Here is a 21,661-nt window from a genome sequence, read left to right as displayed (position 1 = left end):
AGCCTCCCGAGTGGCTGGGACTGCAGGCGCCTGCCACCATGCCCGGCTAAGTCTTTTGTATTTTTGGTAGAGACGGGGTTTCACCGTGTTAGCCAGGATGGTCTCGATCTCCTGACCTCATGATCTGCCTGCCTTGGCCTCCCAAAGTGCTGGGATTACAGGCGTGAGCCACGGCGCCTGACTCGGTACTGTTAATTAACATTAACTGGCAGGGCTTGGTGGCTCATGCCTGCAATCCCAGCACTTTGGGAGGCCAAGGCAGACGGATCACTTGAGGTCAGGAGTTTGAGACCAGTCTGGCCAACATGGTGAAACCTCGTCTCTACTAAAAATACAAAAATTAGCCAGGTGCGGTAGCGTGCACCTGTAGTCCCAGCTACGTGGGAGGCTGAGGTGGGAGAATCGCTGGAACGCAGGAGGCGGAGGTTGCAGTGAGCCAAGATCGTGCTGCTGCACTCCAGCCTGGCCGACAGAGTGAGGTTCTGTTTCCCCGCTAAAAAACATTAATATTCCTTACTGTTCTGGATCTATTTCTATCTAGTCTAGAGGAAACAATAAGTAGAATTATTCCCACCAGCCCTTTATATTGTAGAGTTGTATGTTACTCTGTTTCTTTGAATGGTGTTGAGAGGAAATGGATCCATTTCATTTGACCCCTTGTTTAAGCTCTTTGGAGCAACCTCCCTGTTGGAACCAGCTGATCAGACTTGTGGGTTATATTGCTTCACCTTCATTGTGCTTCCAACACTGAGGAAAATGAAGACAGAGGATTCTAAAAGTGGAAGTTGGCTGGGGAAGGTCTTTGTTTTGTTTTTATTGACATCTGGAAACTTCCAGGATTAACTAGATGTGTCACAAATGTAATTTAATATGAAGTAAGAACAAAATGAAAAATGATCATAAAAAGGAAAAGAAACTCGGCAGAAAAAGCATATGGAAAAGTGGATAGGCAGAGAGAGATGAAGTGTGAATGGACACAGTTGGCCAAATTGCAGTGTATCTTGTAGTTGCCATCATTCCAATCATGATGTGCAGTATATTGTATTTAGTGACAGGAGTTGGAGCTGCTACCTAATGATAAAACCAGTGTTTGCTCATAGTAGAAAAAATGTGAAAACCAAGTTTTGTGGGGCAAAATTCAGGAATAGAGATGCCAACTTTTTCACAATATGAATTAGTAAACATAGGTGTGGCCAGTTAATAGAGTTGGTGTTGCTGGGCCAAGTGTTTTTTAAAGCTTTGGCCACTATTTCATGTCTCATATTTTTAACAGTTTTCCTTCCCCCTTTGAGGAAGGATTTCTAGTTAAATTTATGACCCATTTATGTTGGACAGTTGCAGATTTACTGATTCAACTTCTTTTTGTTGAAAAATAGAGCTACAAACTACTGCTCTTTAAGGAAACATGCATAGCCACTTTCTCTAGTTGGATTGAGCAGATGTCAGCTTGCTTAGAAGCAGCAATTCGTACTTCATAAAAACAATAAAAACATTGTTTTCTATGACTTATGAAATGAGTGAGCTAAAATACTGTCCTTGTATATGTATTTGATTGTTTTGTATTTACATACAGTAAATTTCTTTAATACAGATAAATCTGAAGCAGGCAAGAAGTAGTAGGTGATTTTTTTGTCCTCTTCCTGTGGGTTCATAGTTGTGCTATTCATCTTCATTTGTCCATAGTGGGTTTTCAGGGCCTGTAGGGGTTTAATTGGCTCATCCAGGCCTTATCACCGTGGGGGACATTGCCCTATCTCTGAAAGATAAAGGCAAGTCAGTTCTGAGAGGGCCTCATGCACCATGCTTTTGCTTGGTTTGTTCAGGATTGTACTGCTCTAGTAAGGCATTTACCCAAAGAAGCTGGAGTTAAGATTCATTTGTTCATTCAACAGTTGGTCAGTGTGTTCCTGCTTTGTGCCATATACCAAGCTGGCATATGGTAATATAGTCATGAGTATGATATTGGCCTTTCTACAAGGAATTCAGTGGGGAACACAAACATTTACATAGAATGTAATGTGATCATAATGTGATCAGTGCTAGGCTGAAAGTATGAGTAAAGTGCTATAGGGGTTCTGAGTGGTAAATGACCAATACCACCTGAGAGATCTGGCAAAGGCATCGCAGAGGAGATAGCATTTAAGCAGCATTTTTAAGGTGAGGTGGGCATTGACCAAGGCACAAAGGTATTCCAAACGTATCTGGGCATGGGCCCAGAGTCACAAAAGGTCATGATGTGTTTGAGGAACCATGAAAAATTCAGAATTGCTGCTTTGTGGTGGGGAGTAGGAGAAGAGGTGGGATGGAGATGACTAGACAGTTTGCCAAGCAAGAAGTTAGGATATTGTTTTGCAGCAATTAAGAAGTCAACAGAGTCTGAGAAGTGACTTGATGTGATTGGTGGGGTTTTGCTTTGTTGTATTTGATTCGTTTTAAGGAGGTGAACATTACTGGCATGATGGGAGAAAGCAACAGGAAAAATCAAAAGTCGGTTATGAGAATGCTACAGTTGTTCAAGGAAATTGTGAGGATCTCAACCAAAGCAGGGGTATGGGGAGAGAGAAAGAGAAGAATCTGAGAGGAATTTGAGATCAGTTTAGAGATGGGAACCTGGGAGCACGCCTCATCTCTTCCTTTTCTCTCATCAGTCAATTCGATTGTCGTGTCTCCCATTACCAGGTGGGTGGTGATGTCATTCATAGAGATAGGAACTACAGGGAAGGCACAGCTTTGCAGGAGATGGCGGATTCATTTTAGGGATGTCATTGTGCTTTTTAAGACAGCTGTAGGTAAGTCTGGAGATATGAGATTTACACATTTAAAAGCATGATGCTCTGGTAGATGAAGTCACTGAGGCTGAAGGTGAAGCACAATTTGAATACAGGGAGAAAGACAGAATCAGTGGCAGGGAGTGCATGGTAGTACCAGGGAGATGGAGGGAAGACCATGCATGGTAGTGCCAGGGAGATGGAAGGTAGGTGGAAGACCAGTAGAGAATGGTGACCTATGAATTAGGGAGAGAAGGATGGGTTGCAGAACAGATAATGAACAGAGGCAAATCATTTGAAGAGTTTAAAGAGAAGATGGATTGATTACATACATTGAGCATTGATTTGGCAGTTGGAAAAAATGTCGTGTCCATCACTGAAAACTGGTAAGGTGAAACATATGCCAGGCAGTAATTCACTTTACCATGTTAGGACTGAAGGAGAGATTTGTTTGGATGGTTGTTGGGGGATATGGGAAGGAGTTGCATCCAGTGTGTCTGTGGGTTATCTTTAAATAGGAGGGGAGGAAAACCCTTCTTTCTCTGAGATGGGGAGAAGGGAGGAGGTGAGAATGGTGCTTTCATTAAGCAAATCTAGAGCTAGGAATATTGAGGAAGCCCCTGCCTTAGAGCTATCATTTTCTGGGTGAGTCAGAGATGAAGTCAGGGGAGGAGATTAGTCATAGTCGAATTTAATTGAGTGCTTTTTGCACTGAGCTCTGTGCTATGTACTTTATCCAGCTGACCCCTGAACTGTGAAGGGGTTAGGGGCACCCACTCCTCATGCAGTTGAAAATCCACATAACTTTGACTCCCCCAAAACTTACTATAGCCTCCTGTTCACTGGGAGCCTTAGCAACAACATAAAGTTGATTAACAACATATTTTGTATGTTATATGTAGTATATACTGTATTTATACAATAAAGTAAATTAGAGAAAATGTTATTAAGAAAATCATAAGGAAAAGAACATATATTTAGTATTCATTAAGTGGAAGCGGATTACCATTAAGGTCTTTATTCTCATTATCTTCATGTTGAATAGGCTGAGGAGGGGAAGGAAGAATTAGAAGAGGAGGAGTTGCTTTTGCTGTCTCAAGGATGGCAGAGGCTGAAGAGAACTATAAGCAGACCCTAACAGTTCAAACCCATATTGTTCAAGGGTCAGCTATATATGTTACTCCGTTTGGTTTTTACCCTGCACTCCCCTCTCCCTTACCATGATTTGCATTACCTTAATACCCATTTTAGAAATGAAGAAATGGTTTCAGAGAAATTGTATAGTTTACCTGAAGTCACATACTTAGTAAGTGTTGGATCTAGGTTGGGGACTCACTTAGTCTGATTCCATTATAGTTAATTCTTAACCATAGGATTGAGAAGAGAATATGAAGTAGAAAGGTAAAATTTGATGCAGTTTCTATGGAGAAAGTCAGTAATGGTTTGTAGACATCCATGGTAAAGGTAAGGGAAGAATTGCTAACTTGGAGAATTCCAAATTTGGTCTCTTTTCCATCCCCCAATAAAAGTGACTTGAAAATAGGAAAATAGGGTTGACTGGTACAGGTAAAATAGACGATTAAAATTAGTATCATTTCTGTACAACACTAAGGCATAACCTGTTGTTATTGTGTTATATTAATAAATCTTGTAGACTTTACAAGTTTTAGCTGAGCACTATAACGTTACCATCTGACCAAATAAAATTGAATTTTGACAGAAAAACCAGAAAGACACCATTTGTTTATCATACCCTGGAGCCAGAATCCCAAAGAAAATGGAGAAGTACTGTGTATAGACCAATAGCATTTTTGCAACCTAAAATCCGTTACTGGCAATTTTTGCTGTGAGATTTCTAGGTAGCTTTGTGGCTCTGATCATTGGTTTTATGTTAAAGAAAATTATTTATTTACATTTATTAGCCAAGCTTTTTATAATTTAATTGCATTCCAAATCATTGCATGTATGTCAACATAAAAGTGAATGAATGATTACCTTAAATATGGGCACTTGTTTCCATAGCTTGAAAGAGCTTACAGGGAAAGAATCTTTTGATTTGACATTGTTTTTCTCTGTTTCAGCTCCTTATTCTGTTTTTCTTTTTTTCCCTTCACTCATTCAGCACATTGATTGAGCACCTACTTGTACGCTAAGTTCTTAAGTTACAGTGGTGAATAAGACAAAGCTTATACTTGAGTGAGATAGTGTATAAACAAATAAATATGTCAAGTTGTGAAGTGCTGTGGATTAAAAAGAAAGCAGTGTAAGGAACTAATGTGAGAGTGGTGGTTCTGTACATAGTGTCATCAGAGACAGTCTCTTGAGGGAGTGTCACCTGAGAAAGAGTAACACAGACAGAGGGAACAGCAAGGACAGTGGTCCGAGGGTAGGAAGAAGACCACTGTGACAGGAAGAAGGCCAGTGTGAATGGAGGTGAGTGAGTTAATGGAGGGAGCCAGGGCCACCTTAATTGGATACCTTGTAGGCTGTGCTAAAGACTTTGTATAGTTGTGGTTTATGTGTTTACATAATTAATCTAGATCTGATGAAGTGATTAAAGTGACAGTGTTCAAATCCGTAGATTTGGCAATTTTTATATTTATAGTATTGTATTTTACTTTATAGGATGGAACAAAATTCATCTGTATTGGGGCTTTGTATTCTGAACTTCTGGCTGTCAGCAGTAAAGGAGAACTTTATCAGTGGAAATGGAGTGAATCTGAGCCTTACAGAAATGCCCAGGTATTTTATTTTATGAAATCTTGCATTGAATAGCTCTACATATCAACATATAAAATAGTAATTTTTTTTTATGCTTTCAAAGAATCCTTCATTACATCATCCACGAGCAACATTTTTGGGGTTAACCAATGAAAAGATAGTCCTCCTGTCTGCAAATAGCATAAGAGCAACTGTAGCTACAGAAAATAACAAGGTATGAAACACTTTGCATTGATTAACATTTCATGCTTTAATTCTTGTTTTCTTTTTTTCTTTTTTTGCTCCTTTTCCATCTTTTCATTTTTGATCTATGTTAACATAAATACAAAGTGTCTCAAGCCTTAGTAATCTAATGTATATTTTTGTTGGCTAGTTTATACTGTAACTTTAAAAATAGCTTTCTGTGGCTGGGCCTGGTGGCTCACGCCCGTAATCCCAGCACTTTGGGAGGCTGAGGTGGGTGGATCATGAGGTCAGGTGTCGAGACCAGCCTAGCCAACCCATCTCTACTAAAAATACAAAACCCCATCTCTACTAAAAATACAAAAAAATTAGCTGGGTGTGGTGGCAGGCGCCTGTAATACCAGCTCCTCAGGAGGCTGAGGCAGGAGAATTGCTTGAACCTGGGAGGTGGAGGTTGCAGTGAGCTGAGATCGTACCACTGCACTGCAGCCCAGGTGACAGTGCGAGACTCCGTCTCAAAAAAAAAAAAAAAAAAAAAGCTTTCTGGTTTAAGGAAAGGCAAAAATATTCAAGAAAATTGCTAAGAAAAGATGTTGAGAAGCTAGAAAATACAGATTGACAAAGTATGGATATTATGTCTCAAATTATCGGTTTGGCTTTAAAGTCACTAAATTGTTTTGTTTTGTTTTTTTGAGACAGGGTCTTGCTTTGTTGCCCAAGCTCAAGTGCAGTGGTCGTAGCTCACTGCAGCCTTGAACTCAAGCCTTCCAAGTAGCTAGTACTGTAGGCACACACCACTGTGCCCAGCTGATTTTTAAAACTTTTTTGTAGAGGCAGAGTCTTACTGTGTTGCTCAGGCTAGTCTCAAACTCCTGGCGCCAAGTGATTCTCCCTCCTTGGCCTCCCAAAGTGCTGGGATTACAGGCATGACACCTGGCCTAAAGTCACTAAATTCTTTTAAAAATTAGTAGAGCAAATGTTTACTTCTGACCTTAAAGATGGCCTTAGACATTCATTTGAATAACTGCTATTTTGATTTGTGTGAAAAAAGTATTTTAGTTTCTAGTCTTACTAAGAACCTCTCTGAATTACTTATTTTTATAGCATTTAACTCAAAACATTTTAGAACTCCAGTCTTTAAAGTATATATGCCTTGCCCTAGTTTTTACCACAATCCTTTTGAAAAGATGGCTTGATTTTATTTAAAGTTCTAATATTTTATTCTTTAGGTTGCTACATGGGTGGATGAAACTTTAAGTTCTGTGGCTTCTAAATTAGAGCACACTGCTCAGACTTACTCTGAACTTCAAGGAGAGCGGATAGTTTCTTTACATTGCTGTGCCCTTTACACCTGCGCTCAGCTGGAAAACAGTTTATATTGGTGGTGAGTCTATAGGGAGGAGGAATTTATCGGTGAATGCTTGTGTATGTATAGAAAGATGCTTTGAGTAGTGGAATACCAACATGAGAAGATCAATTAAAAGATTATGCCTTATGGAAGGGAAATTTCACTTTGGAACAAAGTAACATTTTTAAAAACTTTAACAGTTAAATTTATAAAAATACATACTTAGTGAATATAATTAATAAGTTTTATGAAAGTATAAAGTAGAAACAAAAGTCATTTAGAATCCTGCAACCCAGAGATAACTACAGTTAACATTTGGGGTATTTTAAATCTTTTTTTCCTCTACATAAACATGTACTTTGCTTTTACATAATTGAAAGTATAGGTTATAGAGTATTTTTTTCATTTCATTGTACGAATATTCTCTACCTTATTTAATTATAGCTTTACTGTTAGAAGGTGACCTTACATTTTTTCTTTGTTGTGTTTTAAGGAGTTAACAGCAAAATTGCATTTTGGAAACAATATATAGGGGAGTTTCCTAATGAAGTATAATTATTTGGAAGAAAATATGTCAATTAGGCCCAGGCACAGTGGCTTTCGGAGGCCCAGCACTTTCGGAGGCCAAGGCCAGAGGATTGCTTGAGCCTGGGAGTTCGAGAACAGCCTGGGCAATACAGTGAGACCTAGTCTCTACAGAAAATACAAGAAGTAACTGGGTGTGGTGGTGGGTGCCTTGTAGTCTCAGCTACTTGGGAGGCTGAGGCAGGAGGATCTCTTGAGTCCAGGAGGTAGAGAGTGCAGTGAGCTGAGATCAGCCACCTGCACTGTAGCCTGGGCAGCAGAGAAAGGCCCTGTCTCAAAAAAAAAAAAAAAAAAGCAATTGATGAATTTCCCATAAAATTTAATTATAAAGGTTTAATAAAAGTAGATCCAGTTATTAATCTAATGCACAAATTATAATTAAGATGAAATTGTACACATTAATAGTTTTCTGAGGCGAAAATACTGGAGAAATGCCAGAAATGCTTAACTGATAATATGTGTAATTTCAGATTTATTTAGTGGGCTGTTTTACTGCTTATTTGACCAATTTATGTTTTTTGTTTTCAGGGGTGTAGTTCCTTTTAGTCAAAGGAAGAAAATGTTAGAGAAAGCTAGAGCAAAAAATAAAAAGCCTAAATCCAGTGCTGGTATTTCTTCAATGCCGAACATCACTGTTGGTACCCAGGTAAGTGATGGATTTAGCCTGTCTTAAGGGACCTCATTTCTCTTCAGAATCACTTTCTTCCCTTGTAAGCAGTTTTACAGATGAGCATCATTTGAAGAATTGGTTTCCAGTAACGTGTATGTGTCATGTCATTCTTCCTTCATTCAGTAGAGTAATACTGTATAGATTGTGGTTCAGTATTAGTAGGTTTCCCTATGGGGCAAGGTTCCCTGGCTTTAAGAATCACTTGCTACTTTTAAAATGCAGAGTCTGGAACCCCTTGCCTGAAATGTTTAAGTTTGTTTGGTGGTAGGGCCAGGCATCATTGTGTTTAACAAACATCCCGGGTGATTCATATGACTAACCTGTTTGAAAGATACTGCTCTATGAGGATGTTGTCAGCATGAGGCAGGGGGCTTTGGCAAATCCCCATTTCTACCACTTTCTGGTTTTTGACTCTGAGATGGTTTTAGGCTTCTACGGGTACTATTTTCTGGAAGCTGATATTCTTAATATCTCAGTGGTTCTCTAAGTGTGGTCCAGAGACCCCTGCCTTCTCCTCAACCCTTTCAGGGACTCTGAAAATTTCCTTCATTTTTCTATTACATATTTGTGTCAGGCTGAATTAGCTTCCTATTAGCTGAATTAGCTTTGTCAGAAGAAGGTATCAACAGATTGAATGCAGAAGCAGACATGAGAATACAGCTGTCTTTTATTAAGTCTGACATTAAGAGATTTGCTAAAATGTAAATGATGTTACTTTTCTCGCCACTATTTTTTTGAAAATCTATTTTCCATAAAAATTGTTTATATGAATGTGGGGTTTTATCACTATTAAATATTTAAAACTTTCTCAATTTCAATTACTAATACACTCGATTTACTCAGTTTTAATTTACTAATTATTAAAACTAGATATGACCCATATAAACATAAGGTTTTTGGGATATGCGGTAATACTTAATAGTGAAAAAAGGAAAAAGGTCTTGAGATCAAATGAGTCTGAGAACTTCTAGTTTATTACATTCTGGTTGAGGTTTATCTTCTGGGTAAAACTTAATGCTTGTATTCATTACAGCAAATGCTGTTATGAATGTTTAAAAACTTAATCCTTAAAACTTAGACAAAATGGTAGTTTTTTTATTATAGAATGTGGTGTTAATTTCTTCATCTAGCACTTTAAATGCAGGTATTTTTTTTTTTTTTCATTACAAGGTAGTAAAATGTACCTATTCTTTTTCTTCATGACACCTTTTTTCTTGGTCTTCCTCATGTTCTTCTGCCTATTGGTCTTCGAACCAGAAAATTTTCAGCGTTTACCCACTATTTTGAACATTATTGATCGGCCTTCATTATTTATATTAGTTTCTTTGGACAGGGTATGCTCTCTTTTTCCCCCTGCTCCTCTCTTTGCCCCTCCTTCCCTCCTTTGTAGGATCCCTTCTTTGCCTATTTAGTTTAAATACTGATTTCTGATGTTCTGGACATTCTTTTTCAATTGCACTCATGTACTAGCAGGATGTTGCAGCAGCTGCCGTATCAGCAGGTAATATGGCATTACTGTAGACAGGGAGAGCAGAAAAAATATTGGAGAAAAGCTTTAAATAAAAAAGCTTGACACTAAATTGCCGAAAGATAGCATATGAAAATACCTTGGTATATAACCAAGGTTGTGTTTTAAACCTGTAGAATACTGGAGGCTGAGGGCAGTTACAGCTGCAGAACAAGTAAAATATTCATGTCTTAACATTGAAAAGAACTGTTGGTCACTTATTCAGCTGCATCTGTATTTATAGATCATCTTAAGAACTATTCATTTTATGCCACGGAGTTATAGTTAATGATACACAACTATTCTTTGGTAGAACTGTACCTCTAAGCCAATGTTTCCAGTTCCTGCACTTTTCAAATGTACCACCATCTTCTTTTGTTTCTTACATTTAATTATAAGCCACAAAAAATCATGATCTTCGTATGTACCTCTGGTCATCTACCACATAGTAAGATTGGGATATTGGAGAAATAAAAGATATCTCCAGAAAAAATGTTCCTATCTAAGATGGAGATACTGTTGGTATGTTTAACAGTGCTGTCTTGAAGGCCATTGGTTTTCGGAGCATGATCTGAGGTTAGTCCCCTGACAGAGTTGTTTTTTTTTTTTTTCTCTGTAAGTTATTTACTCCTAAACCCAGTTAAACTTCAGACACTAATGTCTACATATTCTTTTTTAATTTAAAAGAAAAATTATTCATGGAACCTTCTGGCTAGCAGGAAACAGTAGTCTTCTGGGATAAAGAAACATCTATAGACTAAAGTTATAGAGCCTATCATGAATTAAGGGAAAAAGTTATTTCAGATTGTAGGAAACAGACAAGAAGTGTAATTTTTTTTTCACATTTTACTTTTTAAATTATAATGCCTTTTAGTTTCTTCTCTGCTGTTTCTGCTCTGTTTTTTGTTTGTTTGTTTGTTTGTAGCAGAATGGATGGGATATTTGCTGCATGAAAATTTAAAATTAATGCTAAATTTTTAGCAAACATGTTGAAATTATTCCTTTTCCTTAATATTAGAAACAAATTTTCTTCTCTTTTTCTTTTTTTTGAGATGGAGTCTCACTCTGTTGCCCAGGCTGGAGTGCAGTGGCATGATCTCGGCTCACTGCAACCTCCACCTCCCAGGTTTAAGCAATTCTCTGCCTCAGCCACCCAAGTAGCTGGGATAACAGGCGCATGCCACCATGCCCAGCTAATTTTTGTATTTTTAATAGAGACGGGGGTTTCACCATCTTGGCCAGGCTGGTCTTGAACTCCTGACTCATGATCCACCTGCCTTGGCCCCCCAAAGTGCTGGGATAACAGGCGTGAGCCACCACGCCTGGCCTAGAAACAAATTTTCTTAATGAAGACCTTTAAGGTGGTGCTTTTTCAGCCTTATTGATTGGGTAAGATTATACTGGGAAACCTAGGAAGCCCAGTAGTTTCATATATTGTATTTCATCCATTTGAAATAAATATTACATATATTTTTAAAGTTATGTCATCTTGATGGTGGTTTTCTTTTGTTTGCTAGGTATGCTTGAGAAATAATCCTCTTTATCATGCTGGAGCAGTTGCATTTTCAATTAGTGCTGGGATTCCTAAAGTTGGTGTCTTAATGGAGTCAGTTTGGAATATGAATGACAGCTGTAGATTTCAACTTAGATCTCCTGAAAGCTTGAAAAACATGGAAAAAGCTAGCAAAACTACTGAAGCTAAGTAAGTACTATAGCTTAACTAATCGTGCTTTGACACCAGTTCCTTGTTTGCTCTGCATATGAATGGGAATAATCAAGGAAGACTTAGAGGTGTGAAGTTGTAAACTCCTAACATGATAGGGTCTTGTTAAGGTTCCCAGGAAATTTGAAAGGAAGTGCTAAGTTTTACTGTTTGTAACTTTGCTAATATATATATATATATTATTAATTAATTAATTAATTTATTATTATTATACTTTAAGTTGTAGGGTACATGTGCACAATGTGCAGGTTAGTTACATATGTATACATGTGCCATGCTGGTGTGCTGCACCCATTAACTCGTCATTTAGCATTAGGTATATCTCCTAATGCTATCCCTCCCCCTCCCCCCACCCCACAACAGTCCCCAGAGTGTGATGTTCCCCTTCCTCTGTCCATGTGTTCTCATTGTTCAGTTCCCATCTATGAGTGAGAATATGCGGTGTTTGGTTTTTTGTCCTTGCGATAGTTTACTGAGAATGATGATTTCCAATTTCATCCATGTCCCTACAAAGGACATGAACTCATCATTTTTTATGGCTGCATAGGATTCCATGGTGTATATGTGCCACATTTTCTTAATCCAGTCTATCATTGTTGGACATTTGGGTTGGTTCCAAGTCTTTGCTATTGTCAGTAGTGCCGCAGTAAACATACGTGTGCATATGTCTTTATAGCAGCATGATTTATAGTCCTTTGGGTATATACCCAGTAATGGGATGGCTGGGTCAAATGGTATTTCTAATTCTAGATCCCTGAGGAATCGCCACACTGACTTCCACAATGGTTGAACTAGTTTACAGTCCCAGCAACAGTGTAAAAGTGTTCCTATTTCTCCACATCCTCTCCAGCACCTGTTGTTTCCTGACTTTTTAATGATTGCCATTCTAACTGGTGTGAGATAGTATCTCATTGTGGTTTTGATTTGCATTTCTCTGGTGGCCAGTGATGATGAGCATTTTTTCATGTGTCTTTTGGCTGCATAAATGTCTTCTTTTGAGAAGTGTCTGTTCATATCCTTTGCCCACTTTTTGATGGGGTTGGTTGTTTTTTTCTTGTAAATTTGTTTAAGTTCATTGTAGATTCTGGATATTAGCCCTTTGTCAGATGAGTAGGTTGCAAAAATTTTGTCCCATTTTGTAGGTTGCCTGTTCACTCTGATGGTAGTTTCTTTTGCTGTGCAGAAGCTCTTGAGTTTAATTAGATCCCATTTGTCAATTTTGGCTTTTGTTGCCATTGCTTTTGGTGTTTTAGACATGAAGTCCTTGCCCATGCCTATGTCCTGAATGGTATTGCCTAGGTTTTCTTCTAGGGTTTTTATGGTTTTAGGTCTAACGTTTAAGTCTTTAATCCATCTTGAATTAATTTTTGTATAAGGTGTAAGGAAGGGATCCAGTTTCAGCTTTCTACATATGGCTAGCCAGTTTTCCCAGCACCATTTATTAAATAGGGAATCCTTTCCCCATTGCTTGTTTTTCTCAGGTTTGTCAAAGATCAGATGGTTATAGATATGTGGCATTATTTCTGAGGGCTGTGTTCTGTTCCATTGATCTATATCTCTGTTTTGGTACCAGTACCATGCTGTTTTGGTTACTGTAGCCTTGTAGTATAGTTTGAAGTCAGGTAGCATGATGCCTCCAGCTTTGTTCTTTTGGGTTAGGATTGACTTGGCGACGCGGGCTCATTTTTGGTTCCATATGAATTTTAAATTAGTTTTTTCCAATTCTGTGAAGAAAGTCATTGGTAGCTTGATGGGGATAGCATTGAATCTATAAATTACCTTGGGCAGTATGGCCATTTTCATGCTATTGATTCTTCCTACCCATGAGCATGGAATGTTCTTCCATTTGTTTGTATCCTCTTTTATTTCATTGAGCAGTGGTTTGTAGTTCTCCTTGAAGAGGTCCTTCACGTCCCTTGTAAGTTGGATTCCTAGGTATTTTATTCTCTTTGAAGCAATTATGAATGGGAGTTCACTCATGATTTGGCTCTCTGTTTGTGTGTTATTGGTGTATAGGAATGCTTGTGATTTTTGTACATTGATTTTGTATCCTGAGACTTTGCTGAAGTTGCTTATCAGCTTAAGGTGATTTTGGGCTGAGATGATGGGGTTTTCTAGATATACAATCATGTCATCTGCAAACAGGGACAATTTGACTTCCTCTTTTCCTAACTGAATACCCTTTATTTACTTCTCCTGCCTAATTGCCCTGGCCAGAACTTCCAACACTATGTTGAATAGGAGTGGCGAGAGAGGACATCCCTGTCTTGTGCCAGTTTTCAAAGGGAATGCTTCCAGTTTTTGCCCATTCAGTATAATATTGGCTGTGGGTTTGTCATAGATAGCTCTTACTATTTTGAGATACGTCCCATCAATACCTAATTTATTGAGAGTTTTTAGCATGAAGTGTTGTTGAATTTTGTCAAAGGCCTTTTCTGCATCTATTGAGATAATCATGTGGTTTTTGTCTTTGGTTCTGTTTATATGCTGGATTGCATTTATTGATTTGCGTATATTGAACCAGCCTTGCATCCCAGGGATGAAGCCCACTTGATCATGGTGGATAAGCTTTTTGATGTGCTGCTGGATTCAGTTTGCCAGTATTTTATTGAGGATTTTTGCATCAATGTTCATCAAGGATATTGGTCTAAAATTCTGTTTTTTGGTAGTGTCTCTGCCAGGCTTTGGTATCAGGATGATGCTGGCCTCATAAAATGAGTTAGGGAGGATTCCCTCTTTTTCTATTGATTGGAATAGTTTCAGAAGGAATGGTACCAGTTCCTCCTTGTACCTCTGGTAGAATTTGGCTGTGAATCCATCTGGTCCTGGACTCTTTTTGGTTGGTAAGCTATTGATTATTGCCTCAATTTCAGATCCTGTTATTGGTCTATTCAGAGATTCAACTTCTTCCTGGTTTAGTCTTGGGAGAGTGTGTGTGTCGAGGAATTTATCCATTTCTTCTAGATTTTCTAGTTTATTTGCGTAGAGGTGTTTGTAGTATTCTCTGATGGTAGTTTGTATTTCTGTGGGATCAGTGGTGATATCCCCTTTATCATTTTTTATTGCGTCTATTTGATTCTTCTCTCTTTTCTTCTTTATTAGTCTTGCTAGTGGTCTATCAATTTTGTTGATCCTTCCAAAAAACCAGCTCCTAGATTCATTAATTTTTTGAAGGGTTTTTTTGTGTCTCTATTTCCTTCAATTCTGCTCTGATTTTAGTTATTTCTTGCCTTCTGCTAGCTTTTGAATGTGTTTGCTCTTGCTTTTCTAGTTCTTTTAATTGTGATGTTAGGATGTCAATTTTGGATCTTTCCTGCTTTCTCTTGTGGGCATTTAGTGCTCTAAATTTCCCTCTACACACTGCTTTGAATGTGTCCCAGAGATTCTATGTTGTGTCTTTGTTCTCGTTGGTTTCAAAGAACATCTTTATTTCTGCCTTCATTTCGTTACGTACCCAGTAGTCATTCAGGAGCCGGTTGTTCAGTTTCCATGTAGTTGAGCGGTTTTGAGTGAGTTTCTTAATCCTGAGTTCTAGTTTGATTGCACTGTGGTCTGAGAGACAGTTTGTTATAATTTCTGATCTTTTACGTTTGCTGAGGAGAGCTTTACTTTCAACTATGTGGTCAGTTTTGGAATAGGTGTGGTGTGGTGCTGAAAAAAATGTATATTCTGTTGATTTGGGGTGGAGAGTTCTGTAGATGTCTATTAGGTCCGCTTGGTGCAGAGCTGAGTTTAATTCCTGGGTATCCCTGTTAACTTTCTGTGTCATTGATCTGTCTAATGTTGACAGTGGAGTGTTAAAGTCTCCCATTATTATTGTGTGTGGGAGGCTAAGTCTCTTTGTAGGTCACTGAGGACTTGCTTTATGAATCTGGGTGCTCCTGTATTGGGTGCCTATATATTTAGGATAGTTAGCTCTTCTTGTTGAATTGATCCCTTTACCATTATGTAATGGCCTTCTTTGTCTCTTTTGATCTTTGTTGGCTTAAAGTCTGTTTTATCGGAGACTAGGATTGCAATCCCTGCCTTTTTTTGTTTTCCATTTGCTTGGTAGATCTTCCTCCATCCTTTTATTTTGAGCCTGTGTGTGTCTCTGCACGTGAGATGGGTTTCCTGAATACAGCACACTGATGGGTCTTGACTCTTTATCCAATTTGCCAGTCTGTGTCTTTTAATTGGAGCATTTAGTCCATTTACATTTAAAGTTAATATTGTTATGTGTGAATTTGATCCTGTCATGATGTTAGCTGGTTATTTTGCTCGTTAGTTGATGCAGTTTTTTCCTAATCTCGATGGTCTTTACATTTTGGCATGATTTTGCAGCGGCTGGTACCGGTTGTGCCTTTCCATGTTTAGTGCTTCCTTCAGGAGCTCTTTTAGGTCAGGCCTGGTGTTGACAAAATCTCTCAGCATTTGCTTGTCTGTAAAGTATTTTATTTCTCCTTCACTTATGAAGCTTAGTTTGGCTGGATATGAAATTCTTAGTTGACAATTCTTTTCTTTAAGAATGTTGAATATTGGCCCCGTCTTCTGGCTTATAGAGTTTCTGCTGAGAGATCAGCTGTTAGTCTGATGGGCTTCCCTTTGTGGGTAACCTGACCTTTCTCTTTGGCTGCCCTTAACATTTTTTCCTTCATTTCAACTTTGGTGAATCTGACAATTATGTGTCTTGGAGTTGCTCTTCTCGAGGAGTATCTTTGTGGCGTTCTCTGTATTTCCTGAATCTGAATGTTGGCCTGCCTTGCTAGACTGGGGAAGTTCTCCTGGATATTATCCTGAAGAGTGTTTTCCAACTTGGTTCCATTCTCCCTGTCACTTTCAGGTACACCAGTCAGACGTAGATTTGGTCTTTTGACATAGTCCCATATTTCTTGGAGGCTTTGTTCGTTTCTTTTTATTCTTTTTTCTCTAAACTTCTCTTCTCGCTTCATTTCATTCATTTCATCTTCCATCACTGATACCCTTTCTTCCAGTTGATTGCATCGGCTCCTGAGGCTTCTGCATTCTTCACGTAGTTCTCAAGCCTTGGCTTTCAGCTCCATCAGCTCCTTTAAGCACTTCTCTGTATTGGTTATTCTAGTTATACATTCGTCTAAATTTTTTTCAAAGTTTTCAACTTCTTTGCCTTTGGTTTGAATTTCCTCCTGTAGCTCGGAGTAGTTTGATTGTCTGAAGCCTTCTTCTCTCAACTCGTCAAAGTCATTCTCCATCCAGCTTTGTTCCGTTGCTGGTGAGGAACTGCGTTCCTTTGGAGGAGGAGAGGCGCTCTGCTTTTTAGAGTTTCCAGTTTTTCTGCTCTGTTTTTCCCCATCTTTGTGGTTTTATCTACTTTTGGTCTTTGATGACGGTGATGTACAGATGGGTTTTTGGTGTGGATGTCCTTTCTGTTTGTTAGTTTTCCTTCTAACAGACAGGACCCTCTGCTGCAGGTCTGTTGGAGTTTGCTAGAGGTCCACTCCAGACCCTGTTTGCCTGGGTACCAGCAGTGCTGGCTGCAGAATAGCAGATTTTCGTGAACCGCGAATGCTGCTGTCTGATCGTTCCTCTGGAAGTTTTGTCTCAGAGGAGTACCCGGCCGTGTGAGGTGTCAGTCTGCCCCTACTGGGGGGTGCCTCCCAGTTAGGCTGCTTGGGGGTCAGGGGTCAGGGCCCACTTGAGGAGGCAGTCTGCCCGTTCTCAGATCTCCAGCTGCACGCTGGGAGAACTACTGCTCTCTTCAAAGCTGTCAGACAGGGACATTTAAGTCTGCAGAGGTTACTGCTGTCTTTTTGTTTGTCTGTTCCCTGCCCCCAGAGGTGGAGCCTACAGAGGCAGGCCGGCCTCCTTGAGCTGTGGTGGGCTTCACCCAGTTCGAGCTTCCTGGCTGCTTTGTTTACCTAAGCAAGCCTGGGCAATGGCGGGCGCCCATACCCCAGCCTGGCTGCCGCCTTGCGGTTTGATCTCAGAGTGCTGTGCTAGCAATCAGTGAGACTCTGTGAGCGTAGGACCCTCTGAGCCAGGTGAGGGATATAATCTCCTGGTGCGCCGTTTCCTAAGCCCATCGGAAAAGCGCAGTATTCAGGTGGGAGTGGCCCGATTTTCCAGGTGCCGTCTGTCACCCCTTTCCTTGACCAGGAAAGGGAACTAACTCCCTGACCTGACCCCTTGCACTTCCCAAGTGAGGCAGTGCCTTGCCCTGCTTCGGCTGGTGCACGGTGCGTTGCACCCACTGTCCTGCGCCCACTGTCTGGCACTCCCTAGTGAGATGAACCCGGTACCTCAAATGGAAATGCAGAAATCACCTGTCTTCTGAGTAGCTGATGCTGGGAGCTGTAGACCGGAGCTGTTCCTATTTGGCCATCTTGGCTCCTCCCCCCTCATATTTGTATATTAACAGTTGATTTTGATGGCCAGATGACAGTGTAGTAGTGTTCTCTTTTGATGCCCTCGTTTTGTTATTAGATTGTATCCTTTGCAGGTGTTTTGTGGCAGTAATAATATGTTTAAGCCTTGCTATTAAGCCGACATTCTCTCTCCTTGTGTAATCATCTTAAATTTCTACCTAACTTCCTGCCCTACATTTTGATTATTGAAAGGGTTTTACAGGTTAATGTACTCAAGAGGGAAATATCTGTAAAGAATTCGTAAACGTTTTTTGGGTTGAAGGGATTTGTGAATAGAAACACCACTGTATTTTGTATAGCCCCACATTCTGGGGCTGACTTCTGTTTGGAGCGTAGTACAGAGATCTTAACACCTGTGCTTTTAGAAACATCTACTCATCTTTAAAAATAATCGTTTGTACTGTAATTTGGTTGTTTGGTACATGAACTTTAAAACTTCAGTAAAATTGTTAAATAACATTTTTTCTTAATCTTATAAAAATAGGTGACCAGTATAGATATGTGGGAGAGTAGTAATATCACATTCTAGAAAGAACATTTAACACATCAGTGTATTTTCTTTTTTTCTAAATGTATTCAGGCATTGAAAAATGATAGGGATTTTACTGTACATACAGATTTTTAAGGTTCCAAAATTTTTTAGTTTGCTTTCCATTTATACTCAGATGTTATGATTATAAATTTACTAAGTTTACTGCTGTCATTCCTCTGAGTGTTAAAAGTGCAAACTTAAATGTAAAAACAGTGATTACTGTTAAGTTAAATGTAATTTTTAACAAACCAAAGCTATTGCACTTTATACCTCATTAAGGTTTTGCTTTTAGTTTTCGTGTTCTTTCTCTGTCTTGGTTTTTAAAAAAAGATTTATAGACTTTTCTTCTAATTACGTTGGATTTTGTACTAAAAATAGAAGTAATAAAACATTTTCATTGTCTTATGAACTTTGTAAAGAACATTTGAAATAATTTTGATGTGTACAAATACAAGATTAGAATAGAATATGGTATTTAAAGCCTGTAATTTATGAAGTTTTTCAAGAGCTTCCTTGAAATCAGCGATTTCAAATATTAGCAAAAGAGCTAAGTGAAATTTAAATGTTAAGAACATAGTCTTTTTCATGTCAGTAGTACCCTCGTTTGCCAGTCACTGAAATGCATTCACTTTAAAGGTATGCTAGTGATTAATCAGTATTGGCTTCCCCCCACCATCACAGCATTTGTGGAGCAGCCAGGAGTATTTGCTGTGTACTTATTGAGATCACTCATGTTAAGATCCTGGTGAAAATAATACCAGTTTTCTTTTAGATTATTTCTAAACTCAGGTGAAATTTCTGATGAGAGTAATAGGAGACAAGAGGGTTAAGATGATGGTCCAGTTTATAATAGGTATATAAATAACAAATTTGTGAATAATCAGTGACTTTTCTGATTAAAAACTGATTTCTACCCTTTAATATATAAAAATATTTATGTTTGCACCATCTGTAGAATGCTGTTTAGTTGCTGTAGTTATTTTCTTAAACAGAGTATTAAATAACTCATTAAAGACGGCTAGTTTTTTAATCCTGTCACCAGATGGTTTAAGAATAAATTTTTATAAACCATTGTGAGTAGAGTTTCTTCTTGGAACTCTAAGAAATTAATGGTCTAATGGGCTTTTTACTTACTTGCCTTTACCTTTTTTTTTTTCAGTTAAATTGCCATATCCAAATCTTAGCAGTGTTGCAGTGTGAAACTTGTTTGCTCAAGAGGCTTTGACAAAGCTGTGTTGATAAATTAAGCGTAAATTTCGTTATTTCCAGATAAAGCTTATCTGAATCATTGTCTCAAGTTGTTGATAGCTTTTATATTTTTCCTTCCCATATTAAACCACTATTTGAAAGCATGCATTGTGTACCTTTTATTCTTGAGTCTTAAAAATATACAATGAAAAAAATTAATATAAATACATAGTTTAATAAAAAATGTTTTTAATATTCATTCTCTTATAAGAAAATACTTGTCTTTAAAAAATACTAGTTTCCATTATTTCATTTATCTAATTATAAGGAGAATCTTATTTCTTATCTCAGGCCTGAAAGTAAGCAGGAGCCAGTGAAAACAGAAATGGGTCCTCCACCATCTCCAGCATCCACGTGTAGTGATGCATCCTCAATTGCCAGCAGTGCATCAATGCCATACAGTAAGTTTTATTTGTTGTATGCATTTGTGAAAATAGGTCTCATGCAGACAGCTGTGTTTAGTTTGTTTCTGATTTAAGGCAACTCATATCATTTTTTACATCTTTTTATATAATTTGTATCTTTATTACTTTGGTTTTTTTTTTTTTTTTTGCATAACCTTCTTTGAATAGAAAGATGGTATTTACAGTGTTGACTATTTCTGTTGTTTTTCAGAATTAGAGTTTTAAAAAGACGTGAAATTAATGATAGTAATAGAAGGAAATAATCGCCACTAGCTAGTCTATCTACTCACTTTTGTTGAGACTCTTATTATTGTAAATTGGTTATGTCTTGGTCACAACTTTTGCTCAAAATTTGTAAATTTATAAACCTACACTTACTGCCACACCATGGATAGAATTTTTTCAAAAATTCCTTAAAATAAATTTTATGGTGTTAATTGCTTTGCAATTTAGGAAATTAAAAGTTAGACTTTAATAGTTATGTGATAGTTTTCTTAAAACTGTCTGGCAGATCTTCCTTTTTAAACTCTGGTTAGATACTATAATTTTGGGAGTACAAAATACATTTTACGCTATTTCTTTGTACTTGTTTATACTGGTGTTAATACAATTAAACATTAATGGTTACAATTGTTCTTCACTGTGAATTTATTGGAAGTACAGATTAATCAGAAAACTCCAATTCATAAAGTAGTAGCTTAGGAAATGGTTGAGAAACTTCACTTATGTATCCCTTTAAAGATAGTCTTTCTTATAAATTTAGATGAAATCTATAAAGTCTCTTTTACATTTTCTTTTTGGTACTTACCATTTTGTTGTTGTCTAAGAACGACGACGGTCAACCCCTGCACCAAAAGAAGAGGAAAAGGTGAATGAAGAGCAGTGGTCTCTTCGGGAAGTGGTTTTTGTGGAAGATGTCAAGAATGTTCCTGTTGGCAAGGTTTGTTCAAGATATCTAAAACTTAATTACTAACAGAATTATAATGATATTGGTTATCCAGGGATTTGTGGTTGATATCTGAGTCCTTTCTTCAGGGCTGTTTTATTTATCATCTTCAGTGGTATCTTTAGTTGCACCCCTGCATCTGATGCAGATCTGTCTTCTCAGTCGCTGACAGATGAAGAGATTATGCCTCTCTTTGAGCATTTGTGATGATATGTTGCTTTTTAAAAAAACTATTATTTGGGAATAGTTTTAGTTTTGTAGAAAAGTTGCATAGAGATACGTTACTTTTTGGTACAGCCCATTTGTTGGATCTCTTAGTTCTAGTTGAGATCATCTTCCATGACATTTAAAATTCTTCCAGAGTACTGAAAAACCTTTTTACAAGTCACCTTCCACTTTTTCTCCTCTCTTCTGTTTTGCCTTCTAAGAAACCATCAATTTGAGTGCCATTAATTTCACTCTTCTACTGACACATATTTAAAATGCACTTGCAGTTGTAGAATGTCTGTAAAGTAAAGGTTTTCATGATTACTCAGTAGTTTCTGAAACGTGATAGTCTTTCATTTATACTTAAAGGAAAGAGCAGATATACCAGTTTCTGCAGCTTACAAAGGTCTTTCTCATATACCGTTTCATCTGATTC

At 38.1% G+C, this 21,661-nt stretch overlaps 1 protein-coding gene across 10 annotated transcripts in view; it reads left to right on the top strand.

The window, feature by feature from the left end:
• UBR5 (ubiquitin protein ligase E3 component n-recognin 5) overlaps positions 1–21,661 on the top strand; it is a 159,573-nt gene that overhangs the window by 78,022 nt on the left and 59,890 nt on the right. For all 10 annotated transcript variants that reach the window (XM_034966445.3, XM_034966444.3, XM_034966443.3 and 7 more), the window contains exons 10-16: positions 5,394–5,510; positions 5,593–5,703; positions 6,902–7,056; positions 8,134–8,251; positions 11,300–11,484; positions 19,960–20,069; positions 20,900–21,012. In XM_034966445.3, coding sequence (XP_034822336.1) covers positions 5,394–5,510; positions 5,593–5,703; positions 6,902–7,056; positions 8,134–8,251; positions 11,300–11,484; positions 19,960–20,069; positions 20,900–21,012 — 909 coding nt within the window. The remainder of the gene's footprint in view (positions 1–5,393; positions 5,511–5,592; positions 5,704–6,901; positions 7,057–8,133; positions 8,252–11,299; positions 11,485–19,959; positions 20,070–20,899; positions 21,013–21,661) is intronic.

This window comes from Pan paniscus, chromosome 7 (assembly GCF_029289425.2).
Source record: "Pan paniscus chromosome 7, NHGRI_mPanPan1-v2.0_pri, whole genome shotgun sequence".
Lineage (NCBI taxonomy): Eukaryota > Metazoa > Chordata > Mammalia > Primates > Hominidae > Pan > Pan paniscus.
Note: the sequence above shows the minus strand (reverse complement) of the source record. Positions and strands in the feature narration are given on the sequence as shown.